Raw genomic sequence first — 16,528 nt, forward strand, 5'->3', positions numbered from 1 at the left:
GAGCAGGAAGTACTGACACTTCTGCAAAGGAGCTGTAGAAGGGGTTCCTCCTCCCGACAGACAGTCAGGGTTTTACTGCCATTACTTCATTGTTCCAAAAGAGGATGAGGGGTTGTGTCCTACTCTAAACCTGCGTCAATTAAACAGCAGGTTTCAGAATCTTAAGTTCAAAGTAAGCAAAAAATGCTTACGCTAAATATGATTGTGTCACAGACTCAGTCCGAAGACTGGTTTGTCACAATAGACTTAAAGGACGCTTACTTATCTATCCATCCTCATCACAGGAGATTCCTGAGGTTTGCTTTCAGGGGCGAAGCATACCAGTATCGGGTTCTTCCATTCGGCCTAGGTTATCACCCCGCACCTTTTACAATATGCGTGGATGCAGCTCTGGCTCCTCTGAGATTCCAGGGCATTCGCATATTAAATTATATCGACGATTGGTTGATTTTAGCTCAGTCCGAGCTTTTGGCAGTTCAACATCGAGATGTCGTTCTGTCCCACATAAGGGGGTTGGGGTTGCGGCTCAACACCAAAAACAGTGTACTCCTCCCAGCTCAGAGGACCACTTTTCTAGGTGTATTATGGGATTCGACCACAATGAAAGCACGTCTGTCTCCTGCACGTATTTCTGCGATTCTCACAGCCGTAAAGAATGTAAAACTAGGTCAGTCACTCACTGCAAAACAGTCTCTGAGACTGTTGGGGCTCATGGTAGTTGCGTCCAACGTAGTTATTTTTGGCCTTCTGTGCATGAGACCCCTGCAGTGGTGGCTCGGGACCAAGGGGTTTTCTCCAAGGGGAAATCTGTTTTCACATGATCAAGGTCACGCGGCTATGCCTTCGTGCCTCGGTCATGTGGAAGAAACCTTGGTTCCTCGCCCAGTGCCCAGTGCTGGTGGCTTCTTGTCGACGCATCACGCTATCGACGGATGCTTCCCTCACAGGATGGGGGGCGGTCATGAGTGGCCGCTCGGTGAAACGTCTTTGGCTGGGGCTCATGGCAGTTGCTTCCAAAGTAGTTACTTTTGGCCTTCTGTACATGAGACCCCTGCTGTGGTGGCTCAGGACCAAGGGGTTTTCTCCGAGGGGAAATCCGTTTTCGCATGATCAAGGTCACGCGGCTATGCCATCGTGCCTCGGTCATGTGGAAGAACCTTGGTTACTAGCCCAGGCCCAGTGTTGGGGGCTTCTTGTCGACGCATAATGCTATCGACGGATGCTTCCCTCACAAGTCGGGGGCAATCATGAGTGGTTGCTCGGCGAAGGGTCCGGACAACACACTGATTGTCTCGTATATCAGAGCAGATATCCTGTTGAGGCAGGGGCTGTGGCCCGGGGAATGGAGACTTCACCCCGAGGTGGTGGAGCTTCTTAGGGAGAACTTCGGTCAAACTACAAGTCGACCTTTCGCATCACTTGTACAATGCATTGCCCTTGCGGTTCTCCCTCACGCATCCAGCTCCGCTTGGACTGGATGTGATGTAATAGGTGTGGTTGCCGCTACACCTATACGCTTTTCCCGATATCTTTGCTCCTGGGAGCTCTGGAGCTGTGGATACTGTGGGCTCAGCCTCTGAGGGGGCCCAGCTCATAGATTCAGGTCTCTCGACCGAGGTCGTGGAGACAATACTCCAGTCTATAGCTTCCTCCACGAGAAGACTAAATATGCTGTTCTCTGCCTGGTGCAGAGAACGCCTTCTGAATCTTGTTTCTGCCCTGTTGGTACAATACTTGATTTCTGTATGAATGTTTCTTTACGGGGTTATCTCTGAGGAGAGATCCTTAATTTCGTCTTCTCCGTGGTACATGAGGCTGAGGCCTACACGTACTTGGATTTGCACCTGCTATGGTGATAGTATTTCTTCACCCCAGGTCGGGTTGTATTTCTAGGTCCCTACTAAATGTGCGGGTCATTTGTGCAGCAGGCCTTCTGTCCTCCACCTTTAATACCCCAGATCAGGAAAAACTTAATCTGTTACGCCCTGTCCGGGCTTTGGATGCATATGTCCACAGAGCTGCTCAGTGGCGTATATCAGAACAATTATTTGTCTGCTTCGGGTCACCTAAGATAGGTTGCCCGGCATCTAAACAGATGATGAGCAAGTGGGTAGTTGAGGCTATCTCACTTGCTTATGAAGCGGTCGGACAGCCTTCACCTATGGCTGTTCAGGCCCATTCTACAGGAGTATGGCTGCCTCTAGGCTTTAATTTCGGGTGTTCCCCTTCAAGACATTTGTAATGCGGCAGGCTGGTCCTCACCACATACATTGTCAGATTTGCTTGCTTCTTAGTGTGCGCAAGGACTTCACACAGAACGGGCATTTGTCTTTATGGCGTAGTGGGTATGGGGTTCCCACCGCATCTCAACGCAGCTCGAGTTCCCTTGAAAGGGAACGTCTCAGGTTACGTATGTAACCCTGGTTCCCTGAGAGGGAACGAGACGCTGCGTTTTCCTGCCATACTTCCTGCATGCCCTGATCGACTTGCTTCAGGCTTTTTCAGAAGCTGTCGCGGTCTGTTTTCAGGTGTGCTTTATAGCTTCCTGGTCTATGACGTCACCCGCCTATGACGTCTAGCTCTTCCATTGGACTGATTATACACGTGCTTCACGACGCAATCACGCAGAGCGTTCCCACCGCGTCTCAACGCAGCGTCTCGTTCCCTCTCAGGGAACCAGGGTTACATACGTAAACTGAGACGTTTTTTGCCCTCGTATTCTGTTCGCGAGTTTTGAGACTAAATAAACGTCATAGGGCCGTTCACATATTGTGTCTTTTGCGCTCTCAAGTTCGTTATTTCAAATGTTGGTGCGCGGCAAGCGCGCTCATAATTGAAGCGATTTTCCAGGCGCTGCGAGATGAAAAAACGTTTCAAACTTTTCAGAATGCCGCAAGCGCACCGCAGGTCATGTGACAAGAACCAACCAATCAGCTTCACCCTTTCCATAACAACATTGAAAGCTCAGTCAACATGAAGGATGGGGGTGCACCCAAACACTACTGGTGTTTTTCTCTTCTCCGTAAATAAATATTGAAGCAGAGCTACAGCAAGCTTTTTTCAGTGGTGAAAATCTATTAGCTACTAAAACTTCTTTGTCGTTGTGGAGAGCGCAGGGCATGGTTGCATAGCAACGACAGACGCCCTGGGAAAATCTGACCGAATTTTACTATTAATAATAAAAGAATAGCTAATGTGCATTAATGGATATGTCTAGTTTTTTTTGTTTTTTTTTCTCATTCTTTTTATAAAAATGATTTAAAGGCTGAAATATGTGAGGTTTATCTTTTTATACAACCTTTTTTGTCAAAACTTTATTTGAATTTCATTTTACTATATGTGCCTATAGGGGTGGGCAGGGGATGGCAGGGGTTGGTGGCAATGTAAGTATATGGATATTTGACGTGGGGCGAGGGCTTCGAGTACCTCTCTCTTTTATAACCAAACATGTGTTTGCATCCCTGATTGTGTTTTATGTGTCGGCTGCTGATTAATAATTCATCTGCGCTGTCGCTCGTAAACATCAATCCAGAACAAAAAGAAAAAGTTTGGATGATACAAAAGCAAATAATTAATTTCAGTATTTCGCTGAACTACTGCAGAACAAGATTATTGCAGTACGTTTTCAGCTTTCCACTTTAAATATTTTACATTTAATTCAATATTAATTGTTGTTTTTTTTATAATTATTTGTGAAATTTACTAGTATTTTCTGAGTGAAACATTTCAAAGTAAATCCTAAACTAAGTTATTTTCAATGCATGAGCAAATTATGATGTATGATTTTCACAGAGTTCATTCAATCGTAAGGTTTAAAATCACAGCCGTTTGCATTGATACAGCTGAGTTATGAAACCTACATAAAAAATAAACCCAATCTCGTCCGCTGCATCGAGGCCAGAGTTTAATGAAGGGTCTGTGTGCTTTCAGCATTTGCTTTTGTTGCGTGACCAACTCAAGAAGGTCTGAAATGAGGTTATTGTTAATCTTTAATCTATTAAACATATTGAAACATGAAAGCGGATGGGATATTGTTTGGCGGGGTCGACTCTGGCGTAACGGAGATAAATTACGTCTACGTGACTTTGTTCTCTGCATTACATCTGATTAGTCTGGCCTGGGAGTTTACAAAGTGGCCGATAATCAAATGCTGCTTTAAAACGTGTTTTTTATGTGACTGTGGGAAACCATATAATGTTAAACGGGATTTTTATCCATGTTGATCTGTCTTTAGTGTGTGTAATGTTGCTGTTTGAGCTTGAAAAAGGGAGTTATTCTCTATATCAGTGTCAGTGTTTCTGAACTCCTTAAATGCCTCCATTGTAGTCTTTTCTTCTGGGAACGAACACGTCACAATATTCCTCATTATAATAATAAAGGGGCGGGGCCTGGTCGAGTTAATTAGTAGTGTGTTGAAACCAACTGACAACATTTGTGTCTCTCTCTTGAATCAACACTGAAGTGACTTAAACTGCAGTTCCTCCACTGGCCACTAGAGACCGGGTGCAGAAGAGAGTCAATCCCATAGACCCTCATGTTAAAATGCACAACTTTACAGCAGAAATAAACATGTTTACAGCCTGGTGCAAAAAGTGGTTTTGGTCTGTATTGCTAATTTTGCCCTTCATGACGACTGTGAGGGTGTGAATTTTTTTATAACTCATGCGTTTAAATTATATGAAGCCTTAAAGTTGTGCATAATTCAGGGCTTGGCCACTTGAGTGACAGGTTTATTGCCGCTGATGTCGCTACTAGCCGTTTGTCTGCTGTTGGCATCATGTCTGTTGGCGTCATGTCACCTCAGCTAATCCGCCTCGCTGCACATGTTCATTTATCCGGGAGTGACGCACAGCCAAGATGGTGACGGCTGGCTCCGCTCACTTTGGGCTTCAAAAACACTCTTCAGAAACACTACGAGTGACACACATTACGAACATATTTATTTACAGTAAATGGTTGCAAATGGCGGTTATGGAAAGGGGCAGGGCATTTCCCAAAAACACTCGAAGCGCTCGACCAATCACAACACACTGCTCCATCTGACCAATCAGAGCACAGTGTGCTTTTCAGAAGGAGGGGCTTCATAGAGACAGGAAGTAAATAGGGCGTTACTGGGAAGAGAGGATCCACAACAATGGAGAATATGAGGAAAATTAAGTTTTTTGACGAAAACATTTCTGGATTTTTCTTCGAATAATGGACTTCAATGACAACCAACATTTTGAAGTCCAAAGTTTCAAAGGTCTTTGAAGTGCTTGAAACGGCCGTGCACGATCGCAGCTGAGGAGGAGGAGCTTATCGAGCGAAACGATAGGTCATTTAAAAAAAAAAAAATATATATATATACTTTTTAACAACAATTGTTTGGATTGAGCTGATCTGCAACGCGCCGGAAACTACGTCATCTCGTTGAAAGGTCAGGCTCGATGTCGCGGGCAACAGGGAAAGTATCCCCCCACTCGACCGTGCGAAGGAGGATAGTTCGAATTGTATTGGTCGCTTTGTAAACTGTGGGGCAGTACTTCCACCGGTGCCGGCGATATTGAGCATGACCTTTCAACCTGATGACGTAGTTCCCGGCGTGTTGCAGATCAACTCAATCCGAACAATTGTAGTTAAAAAGAATATATATATATATATATATATATATATATATATATATATATATATATATAATTATATATTATTATTATTTATTTTTTTTAAATGACCTATCGTTTCGCTAGATAAGCCCCTCCTCCTCAGCTGCAATTGTGCACAGCCGTTTCAAGCACTTCAAAGACCTTTGAAACTACATCGATTTGGACTTCAAAATGTTGGTTGTCATTGAAGTCCATTATTCGAAGAAAAATCCAGAAAGGTTTTCCTCAAAAAACTTAATTTCTCTTCCACTGAGGAAAGAAAGACATGGATATCTTGGATGGCATTGGGGTGAGTAAATTATTAGGATTTTTTTCATTATGAGGTGAACTAATCCTTTAAGAAAACTGATCTGGAACGTGTAGATTCTCGTTCCTCTTTTTCAGCAGCAAAACAGCCTTTAGAAATCTGCGTCTCATAATGGAGACGACAATCCTCTTTTCTTATTTTCTGTCTCAAACACAAAGACACAGACGAGGAGGAGGAGGTGGCGTCTCAATTTTGCTGATTTCTCGACTTGCGGATTGAAAAAGTGCAAAACAAAAGAGCCTCTCCACTCTAGGAAAGATCTGTTTTATTCCTGAATCATGAAACGATAATGTCACCGCAAGAGTTAATGCATCATTTGGCATTTCTCAGAAATGATTCATTCTTCCTGTGAATCGACTGTCAGCGTTTATTATTGTCGTGTGGATTGTTCGAGGCATCGTAAGTGTTCAGATGAATAATGTTTGATGGATTTTAATCCTCTAATGCTCATATTTGTCCACCTGACACTAAAAAGCTCATGAAAAGCTTCCTCTCGGATGTTTCCCGTCTTCTAAATCGATCTCCACAACATGACGCAATGTCCGTTTGTGTTTGATGCTTTATCTTAAAGCTTTTATCTGTCGATATAAAGTTATTATTGTTATCTGCTCTTCGACACATTATTGTTAAACTGCATTAAATCTTATCCAGACAGTGATGGAAAAATAAACAAAGGGATTGAAGCAGGCGGCTGTAAAATTAATATTCCAGGTTGTTTTTGATCTATTGTCAATGTACATAATTTACTACAGACAATCATTTTTTCATTTCCATATTTACACAACTGTTCAAAAGTTTGAGTTCGGTCATATTTTTAAAATGTTTTTTTGATTGTTAATGTTTCTAAAAGAGTCTCTTCTGCTCAGCAAGGCTGCATTTATTTGATCAATAATACAGTAAAAACAGTGAAATATTATTACAATTAAAAAATACAATAAAACAGCTGTTTTCTATGTGAATATATAATAAAGTGTAATTTATTCCTGTGATCAAAGCTGAATTTTCAGCATCATTACTCCAGTCTTCAGTGTCACATGATCCTTCAGAAATCACTATAATATGATGATTTGATCCTTAAGAAACATTTATTATTATTATTATTATTATTATTATTATTATAAATTTAGAAATGAGTCATACTTTTGTGGAAACCATGATACATTTACTTTTCAGGATTCTTTGATGAATAGAAAGTTCAAAAGAACAGCATTTATTTGAAATGGAATCTTTTGTTACATTATAAATATATTTAGGCTACTGTCACTTTTGATTAATTTAATGCATCCTTGATGAATAAAATTATTAATTATAAAAAAAAATATTTCCAAAGGTTGTCTGCATATGAACAAATGGACATACATTTGTTTTAAATACTCTAATAATGAAAGTCTGGATGATTTTAAAATAATCCGATTGTTTTTTTTCAAATAGGTTTGAATGAATGATTCAATGAATCATTCATAAAGACTTCACTTGTTTTATTACTGGATGAATGAGTGTTTTTGAAGAAATATCATGAATGAATGATTCAATGGCAAACACATGTTTAACAGTCACTTGTCGCCACCTACTGGTGTAACGATGATACAATCTTTATTTGAAGCGTTGAGTTACTTTCAAAAGGCGATTTACTCTATTTTGATCACTACTGTACACATCAGTGTTTATATCCGAACTATAAACTTTTACCCCAGTACTTATGTGACAATCTGAATGATTGTAAGATAATAATGATACTGTGAGGCTGAAAAGATTGTTTGTCGAATCGCTGTCATTTAGGAATAAGATCACCTATCAAATGTGCATGTTATGTTCTCAATGTTGCTGCAGACGCTATAGTTTAGACCTCACAGCTCGAATACACCGGTTTTTGCTGAATAATTCTTATTTGTGCTTTCAAATGATCAGGATTGCAATTCCACCATAAAAACATTATTGCAAAGCCATGTCATGTTTGTTTGCACACTGTGTTGAAATCATTGTCTGTGGTTATTTACAGCATGCAACAGATGCCATATATATTTATTCTTCCAATATTCTTCAGACAAGTTTGCTTTGAGATGATTTGTGATTAGCGTGTTTAATCGAGTGCATTAAATTCAATTCTTTCAGTAGGCAAAAGCCTTTCATGAATCACTCCGCATTATCAAAGTTTTGCGGTCACGCTTATGCACCGCATCTATTCAGCATGACAGAAATCGATCACTGAGCCGCTCGTGTGTCTTCATGACAGTCTAGATTGTGTTTACTGGCAAAAAGACTCATTGAAACAAGAGCCGTTAGTTACTTCTGACCTTTACCTGGTTTACTAATGTTGTTCGGCTGTTGTTTTGAGCAATAAAACTGTGGTGAAGACTTCACAGTTTCAGCAGCTCAAACGGCTCTTCCCTCCTTTTATAATGTGAATTATTTATTGAACTTTCCATTACTGCATTCCTTCCGTTTACATGCACAAATAATAAATGTGAGATTGTAAGTGATTTCTTGATCATGAAAGTTGCATGAAATGTTTGTGAAGCTCTCTGAGTTTATAATGAGACGGTAAAACGTCAGTCTTATGCATTTATGTATTTCGGTGAATCATTCACATGCATATTTGATTGTGATCGGGTCATGCAGGTCAAACTTTATTACAGGCACTTTTTAATTCACTTTTTAAACTAACTTTAAGGCGAAACACTACAGGTGAATAGGGTAAAAATGTTAACTTACAGATATCACCATGAAAATTTACCAGTTGATTACTCGCATGAATAGGAGAAAAAAATTGATTGCAAGTTTTCTGTAATTTTGTATTTAAATATGCTAATCAGGCTATATCTAATTAAATATGCACTAATTTGCATATATTTTGAAGTGACGAATCTGACCATTGAAACAAACAAGGTTCAAAATAATTTTTGCATTGCATCAGGAAGATTCTGTTCAAGCTGTTGTTCGATTTTGACAGAATTTGAGCTGAAAGAGAAACTTCTCATTGCATGTATTAGCAGAAGATTTACATTTAACACTGTTATATATATTTGTATTCGTATTTAGATTTAAAGACAGTTTTTTTTTTGTTATATTTACTAATATCGCCTTTTAGGAATATATATATATATATATATATATATATATATATATATATATATATATATATATATATATATATAATTATCAGGTCATCAGATTCTCTCTGTCTGTGTTGTTTTTCCTCTTGCTTTCGTTTACCGTCTGCGGCTCATTTCATCATTTTGTGAGGCACATTAATCCAGAAGCCAACATTTCATGACGTTACATCACATCCACATGTTAAAGATAATTAATTCATGTTTCTCTGGAGATCGCCGGTCAGTTATGAGCGGGAAACAATCACAGCGGGTAATTTGAGCCGGAGGGAGTTCGACTGGTGTTTTTGATCATGTGTCACGTGTCTGCTGTAGTTTCACACACTCTCATGATCACAGAGACGTTAAACCTGCTCAGGTGATCCGTTTTGTGTTCATATGACAGCATTTAAACGGCTCCATAATGAGCATAAATGTTAATGTTTTTCCACACTTCTGTTTGGAATATTAAAATGTTTTTTTTTAAATAGTTACACTGTTTAAAAACATCACAGTTCCCTTTCAAGGGAACTCGAGCTGCGTTTGAGACGCGGTGGGAACGCTCTGCGTGATTACGTCGTGAAGCACGTGTAAAATCAGTCCAAAGGAAGCCCGCTACGACATAGGTGACGTCATAGACCAGGAAACTATAAAGCAACCCTGAAATCAGACCGCGACAGCTTCTGCACCTTCAGCAAGCGCTCTCTGTATATCTGTCCTTGTCTATTTATTGTTGTCTGTCAAGCCCAATATATCTATCATTATTATGGCGAGCAAGCAAGATTATAGACGGTGTGTTGTTCCCTGCCCTCGTTATATACGGGTGGGGACACACACATCAGCTTTGTGTTGCTTGTTTGGGAGTGGAGCATGCTCAGTCAGTCCTCGAGGGGGCTGATTGTGAGCATTGTATGAGTCTATCTATGAAGACGCTCCGCTCTCGCCGACCGTTCTTTGAGGAGGACGGTACGGTTTGCGCCCCCCGCGCGGGTCCCGCTGTTGCCTAGACACGGCGGCGACTCGCATTTTGGGGTTCGAAATCGGATCTGACAGCGTGGGTTGGGACGGGCCCCGCCCTATCTCAGCTTTTACCTGCAGATCCAGTGTGCTGCGATTTCCAGTTCTGAGGAATTGGTATCGTTAGTGTTTTGTTAAGAAAAAGTGAACAAAACAAATAAAAATATTAAGAAAGATGAAAATGTCTGTTCTTCTGAAAAAAAAAAAATGAAAAAAAGAAAAAAAAAAGCAAGGGAAAAAGCTAAACCTTTCAGCGGCGTTCCAGAGGTTTCTTCCTCACCAATCTATGTTCCTGAAACTGGCATAGAGTACAAAGAAGAAGACCTGATGCCGAGGCTATCAGGCTTCTAAGGGTGGTCCCCTCCGGGGTAGGGACGGTTTTGTGAAATCGTTTCTCCTCGGCGCCCTCTGGGGTGCGACTCTCTGAGGAGGGTCGCAGCGCTGCCAGTTCGGTTGTTCCCTGCCAGTTTGCCGCTTCAGGGCGCCGAGGTGTCAGCGTCCCCGTGCAATCCTCTGAGGAGGGTTTTAGAATGGTCAGTTCGGTTGTTCCCTGCCGGTTCGCCGCTTCAGGGCACCGAAATGGTTGTTCAATCAAATCCAGAGGCCAGTCTCGAGAGACTGGTTCCCTTATCGGAATTTCTGGCAGCGTGGAAACTTCTGCCAAATATTTCTCTATGGGTCCTGCACATAATAGAAAAGGGTTACAGAATTCAGCTCGGTTCTCGTCCGCCCAGATTTCAAGGAGTCCTCCCCACGGTGGTGGACTCACAGCAGGCTCTGGTAATGGAGCAAGAAGTACTGACACTTCTTCGAAAGGGAGCTATAGAAAGGGTTTCTCCTCCCAGCAGAGAGTCAGGGTTTTACAGCCGTTACTTCATTGTTCCAAAGAAGGATGGAGGGCTGCGTCCTATTCTAGACCTGCGCCAGTTAAACAGCAGGGTTCAGAAACTCAAGTTCAGAATGCTTACACTCAAACAGATTGTATCACAGATTCAGTCCGAGGACTGGTTTGTCACAATAGACTTGAAGGACGCGTACTTCCATGTATCTATCCATCCTCATCGCAGGAGGTTCCTGAGGTTCGCTTTCGGGGGCGAAGCATACCAATATCGGGTTCTTCCATTTGGCCTAGGTTTATCTCCCCGCACTTTTACAAAATGCGTGGATGCAGCTCTGGCTCCGTTGAGACTCCAGGGCATCCGCGTATTAAATTACATCGACGATTGGTTGATTTTAGCTCAGTCAGAGCAGGTGGCAGTTCAGCATCGAGATGCTGTTCTGTCCCACATAAAGAGTTTGGGGTTGCGGCTAAACACCAAAAAGAGTGTGCTCCTCCCTGCTCAGAGGACCACTTTTCTAGGTGTAATTTGGGATTCGACCACAATGCAGGCACGCCTGTCTCCTGCTCGTATTTCTGCGATTCTCACAGCCGCAAAGAATGTGAAACTAGGCCAGTCACTCACTGTGAAACAGTTTCAGAGACTGTTGGGTCTCATGGCAGCTGCGTCCAACGTTATTACTTTTGGCCTTCTGTACATGAGACCCCTGCAGTGGTGGCTCAGGACCAAGGGGTTTTCTCCGAGGGGAAATCCGTTCCGCAAGATCAAGGTCACGCGGCTATGCCTTCGTGCCTTGGCCTTGTGGAAGAAACCTTGGTTCCTCGCCCAGGGCCCAGTGTTGGGGGCTCCTTGTCGACGCGTCACGCTTTCGACGGGTGCTTCCCTCACGGGATGGGGGGCGGTCATGAGTGGCCGCTCGGCGCAAGGTCTGTGGCAGGACCATCAATGTTCCTGGCACATAAATTGTTTAGAATTGATGGCGGTATTTCTAGCACTCAAATATTTCCTGCCAGACCTGAGAGGCCATCACGTGTTGGTCCGCACAGACAACACTTCGGTGGTCTCCTATATCAACCATCAGGGGGGTCTGAGGTCACGTCACCTTTGCAAATTGGCCCATCAGATCCTCCTATGGGCCCAGGGGAAGTTACTGTGGCTCAAGGCGGTATATATTCCGGGGCGTCAGAATGTGGGAGCAGACATTCTGTCGAGACAGGGGCTGAGGCCCGGGGAGTGGAGACTTCACCCAGAAGTGGTGGAGTTCCTGTGGGAAAAGTTCGGTCGTGCTCAGGTAGACCTTTTCGCATCATCAGATTCAACCCATTGTCCCATGTGGTTCTCTCTAACGCACCCAGCTCCTCTCTGTCTGGATGCTATGGTGCAGGTGTGGCCGAGGCTGCACCTGTACCTCTTTCCCCCGATATCTTTGCTTCCGGGGGTTCTGGAGAGGGTTCGCCGAGAAGGGGCTCGTCTGCTTCTAGTAGCCCCTTATTGGCCGACCCGAGTTTGGTTCTCGGACTTGGTGTCTCTTCTGGACGGCTCCCCCTTGGAGATCCCAATCAGGGTGGACCTCCTGTCTCAGGCCGGGGGCACGATATTTCACCCTCGGCCGGAGTTGTGGAAACTGTGGGCCTGGCCTCTGAGGGGGCCAGGCTCAGGGAGACCGGTCTTTCGACCGATGTTGTAGAAACCATTCTTCAATCCAGAGCTCCTTCCACGAGAAGGCTGTATGCGCTAAAATGGAAACTTTTCACCACGAGGTGTGTTGAACGTCAGTTAGATCCTGTTAACTGCCCTGTTGGTTCAGTTCTTGATTTTCTGCAAGACCGTTTCTCGGCCAGGTTATCTCCTTCCACCCTAAAGGTTTACGTGGCGGCTATATCTGCCTACCACACCCCTCTGGGGGGTACTTCTATTGGGAGAAACCCTCTAATTACTCGCTTTCTCCGTGGAACATTGAGGTTGAGACCTGCACTGCACGCTAGAGCACCGGCTTGGGACTTGGCCATTGTATTTGAGGGTCTGGCTTTAGCTCCCTTCGAGCCCATCGAGGAGGTTTCTGAAAAGTTCCTCACTCTAAAGACTTTATTTCTCCTTGCTATCTCATCTATCAAGAGAATTGGTGATTTACATGCTTTGTCGGTTGCTCCTTCATGTCTGGAATTTGCACCTGGTATGGTGAAGGCATTTCTCTACCACAGGCCGGGTTATATTCCTAAGGTCCCACTGAATGTTGGGGGCCCAATAGTGCTGCAGGCCTTCTATCCTCCACCCTTTAATACCACTGACCAGGAACAGCTTAACCTGTTATGTCCAGTCCGGGCTTTAGATGCCTACGTTCACAGAGCTGCCCTGTGGCGTAAATCTGAGCAACTATTTGTTTGTTTTGGGTCACTCAAGAGAGGATGCCCTGCATCTAAGCAGGTTATGAGTAAATGGATAGTCGAGGCTATTTCATTGGCTTATGAAGCGGCCGGACAGCCTTCACCTATGGCTGTGCGGGCCCATTCTACTCGGAGTATGGCGGCCTCTATGGCCTTAATTTCGGGAGTTTCCCTTCTTGACGTGTGTAATGCGGCAGGATGGTCCTCTCCGCATACATTTGTCAGGTTTTATGACCTTGACCTCTCCACTCCTGGGGCGAGGTTGCTTACTTCTTAGTGTGCGCAGGACCTCACACAGAACGGGCATTTGTCACTATGGCGTAGTGGGTATAGGGTTCCCACCGCGTCTCAAACGCAGCTCGAGTTCCCTTGAAAGGGAACGTCTCAGGTTACGTATGTAACCCTGGTTCCCTGATAGGGAACGAGACGCTGCGTTTGCCTGCCATACTTCCTGCATGCCCTGATCGACTTGCTTCAGGTTTCTCAGAAGCTGTTGCGGTCTGATTTCAGGGTTGCTTTATAGTTTCCTGGTCTATGACGTCACCTATGTCGTAGCGGGCTTCCATTGGACTGATTTTACACGTGCTTCACGACGTAATCACGCAGAGCGTTCCCACCGCGTCTCAAACGCAGCGTCTCGTTCCCTATCAGGGAACCAGGGTTACATACGTAACCTGAGACGTTTGTTATATTATATGTTATAATATACTATAAAACAGTTGGTAAATATTGCTTTACAATAAGGTTTCATTTTTTAACATGAGTTAACTGAATTAGTTAACATGAGCTAACAATGAAAAATACTTCTAAATCACTTAGTTAATGTTATTTTCAACTGACATGAACTAACAATGAACAGTTGTACTTTCAGCAAGCAAGGAACTTTATTTATATAGCACATTTACAAACAATAGACATGATTTACAACAATTATATAATTAAAAAAGGGATACACAATATATCAGCCACTTTTTTAATGTGATCATTATCGGCCCGATAAGAAAATTTGACCAATATTTTAATATCGATAAATAATGTATTATATTCTTCAGCTGAGATGCTTCAGATGCGCACTGTTCAACATGATGGTTTTGAATTGCTTGAAATATGATTGGAATCACTTCAAAAATGATAATACAGTTCAGTGCAACATGTGCAGCACAAGTCTGTCATATAGCCTTAATAAAATTATCATGAAAACATTATAATTGTGTGCTTGGGAGATGGATTTTAATTGTGAGAGTTTTGTTTTTGTAATCAGGCTCTCAAAAAATACATAAAAATGTGGATATAGATTTATCAGCCAATATAACGGTTATCGGCTTTCAAATATAAAGAATTATCGGTTATCGGTATCAGACAAAATTTTTATTTCGGTGCATCCCTACATTAAAACCAAGATTTAATATTACATGCAACATGGCAAAAACACGTTTTATTCAGAAGCTAAAGAAAATAAATAAGTTTTTAAATGAAAAGCTTAAAAGTGGCAAAGATTAAGCTGACCTGACATGGAATGGGAGACTATTCCAGAGTTTAATGTCACTGTAACATTCATGTACTTTGTCCAGAGAACATGTTTTATCTAAACTCACAGGCAAATAAAACTGAAGTTCATCAGCAAAAAAAAATTTATGAAATACTATACTTTCAAAGAATAGAGCTCTGAGGAAGCATATCCTGAGAGAACAGCAGCGGTCCCAAAACCGAGCCCTGAGGAACGCCACAAACTACAGGAGCCGGTGTGGAGGAAAAGGCTCTTAGATTCACAGCAACTGTCCTGTTCTTTAATTACCAGGCAAACCACTGAAGGACTGTAGCCTTTTTATTTACTAACATTATCAAAGATTAATAAATACTCATTGTTATTTAATGTCAGTTAATGGATTAACTAATGGATCCTTGTTGTAAAGTGTTATCTGAATATCATATGTTCTCACGTTTTTTTTTTTTTTCGTAATGTGTGGGAAGTGTGAATATTGAAGGTTTTGTTTTTTGTAGAGTGATTTTAGCAATTAAATTGAATCCAATTAGGGTCAATAATATATAAAGTTGATTATAATAAATAATATTTTTTCTCTTTTTCATTTTTTTCTCTTCACAGCTCCAGTCAATCCTCATCTGAGTAAGTATTCATTTAACACTATTCTTTCTTTCTATCTGTGGCTTTATCTATCTATCTATCTGTCTATGTATCTATCTGTCCGTATCTATCTATCTATCTATCTATCTATCTATCTCTGTCCGTCTCCTATCATCTATCTATCTATCTATATCTGTCCATCTCTATCTATCTATCTATCTATCTATCTATCTATCTATCTATCTATCTATCTATCTGTCTGTCTATCTATATCTGTCCGTCTCTATCTATCTATCTATCTATCTATCTATCTATCTATCTATCTATCTATCTGTCTGTCTATCTATGTCTGTCCGTCTCTATCTATCTATCTATCTATCTATATCTGTCCGTCTCTATCTATCTATCTATCTATCTATCTATCTATCTGTCTGTCTATCTATATCTGTCCGTCTCCTATCTATCTATCTATCTATCTATCTATCTATCTATCTATATCTGTCCATCTCTATCTATCTATCTACATCTGTCCGTCTCTATCTATCTATCTATCTATCTATCTATATATATATCTGTCTATCTATCTATCTGTCCGTATCTATCTATCTCTCCTATCTATCTATCTATCTATCTATCTATCTATCTATCTATCTATCTCTGTCCGTCTCCTATCATCTATCTATCTATCTCTGTCCGTCTCTATCTATCTATCTATCTTTCTATCTATCTATCTATAGATCTATATCTGTCCGTCTCTATCTATCTATCTATCTATCTATCTATCTATCTATCTATCTCTGTCCGTCTCTATCTACTTATCTATCTATCTATCTATCTATCTATCTATCTATCTATCTATCTATCTATCTATCTATCTCTGTCCGTCTCTTACTATCTATCTACATCTGTCCGTCTCTATCTATCTATCTATCTATCTATCTATCTATCTCTGTCCATCTCCTATCTATCTATCTATATCTGTCCGTCTCTATCTATCTATCCATCTATCTATCTATCTATCTATCTATCTATCTATCTATCTATCTATCTATCTATCTATCTATCTATCTATCTATCTATCTATCTATCTATCTCTGTCCGTCTCCTATCTATCTATCTATCTATCTATCTATCTATCTATCTATCTATCTATCTATCTATCTATCT

General features: G+C 41.7%; 1 protein-coding gene across 3 annotated transcripts in view; it reads left to right on the top strand.

The window, feature by feature from the left end:
* LOC143707733 (MAM domain-containing glycosylphosphatidylinositol anchor protein 2) overlaps nucleotides 1–16,528 on the top strand; it is a 288,467-nt gene that overhangs the window by 253,225 nt on the left and 18,714 nt on the right. For 2 of the 3 annotated variants that reach the window (XM_077200057.1, XM_077200058.1), the window contains exon 12: nucleotides 15,383–15,403. The exons of the other annotated variant lie outside the window; for it this stretch is intronic. In XM_077200057.1, coding sequence (XP_077056172.1) covers nucleotides 15,383–15,403 — 21 coding nt within the window. The remainder of the gene's footprint in view (nucleotides 1–15,382; nucleotides 15,404–16,528) is intronic. 3 annotated transcript variants of the gene reach the window in all.

This window comes from Siphateles boraxobius, unplaced genomic scaffold (assembly GCF_051911475.1).
Source record: "Siphateles boraxobius isolate OS27281-9 unplaced genomic scaffold, OSU_SipBor_1 115, whole genome shotgun sequence".
Taxonomy (NCBI): Eukaryota; Metazoa; Chordata; class Actinopteri; order Cypriniformes; family Leuciscidae; genus Siphateles; species Siphateles boraxobius.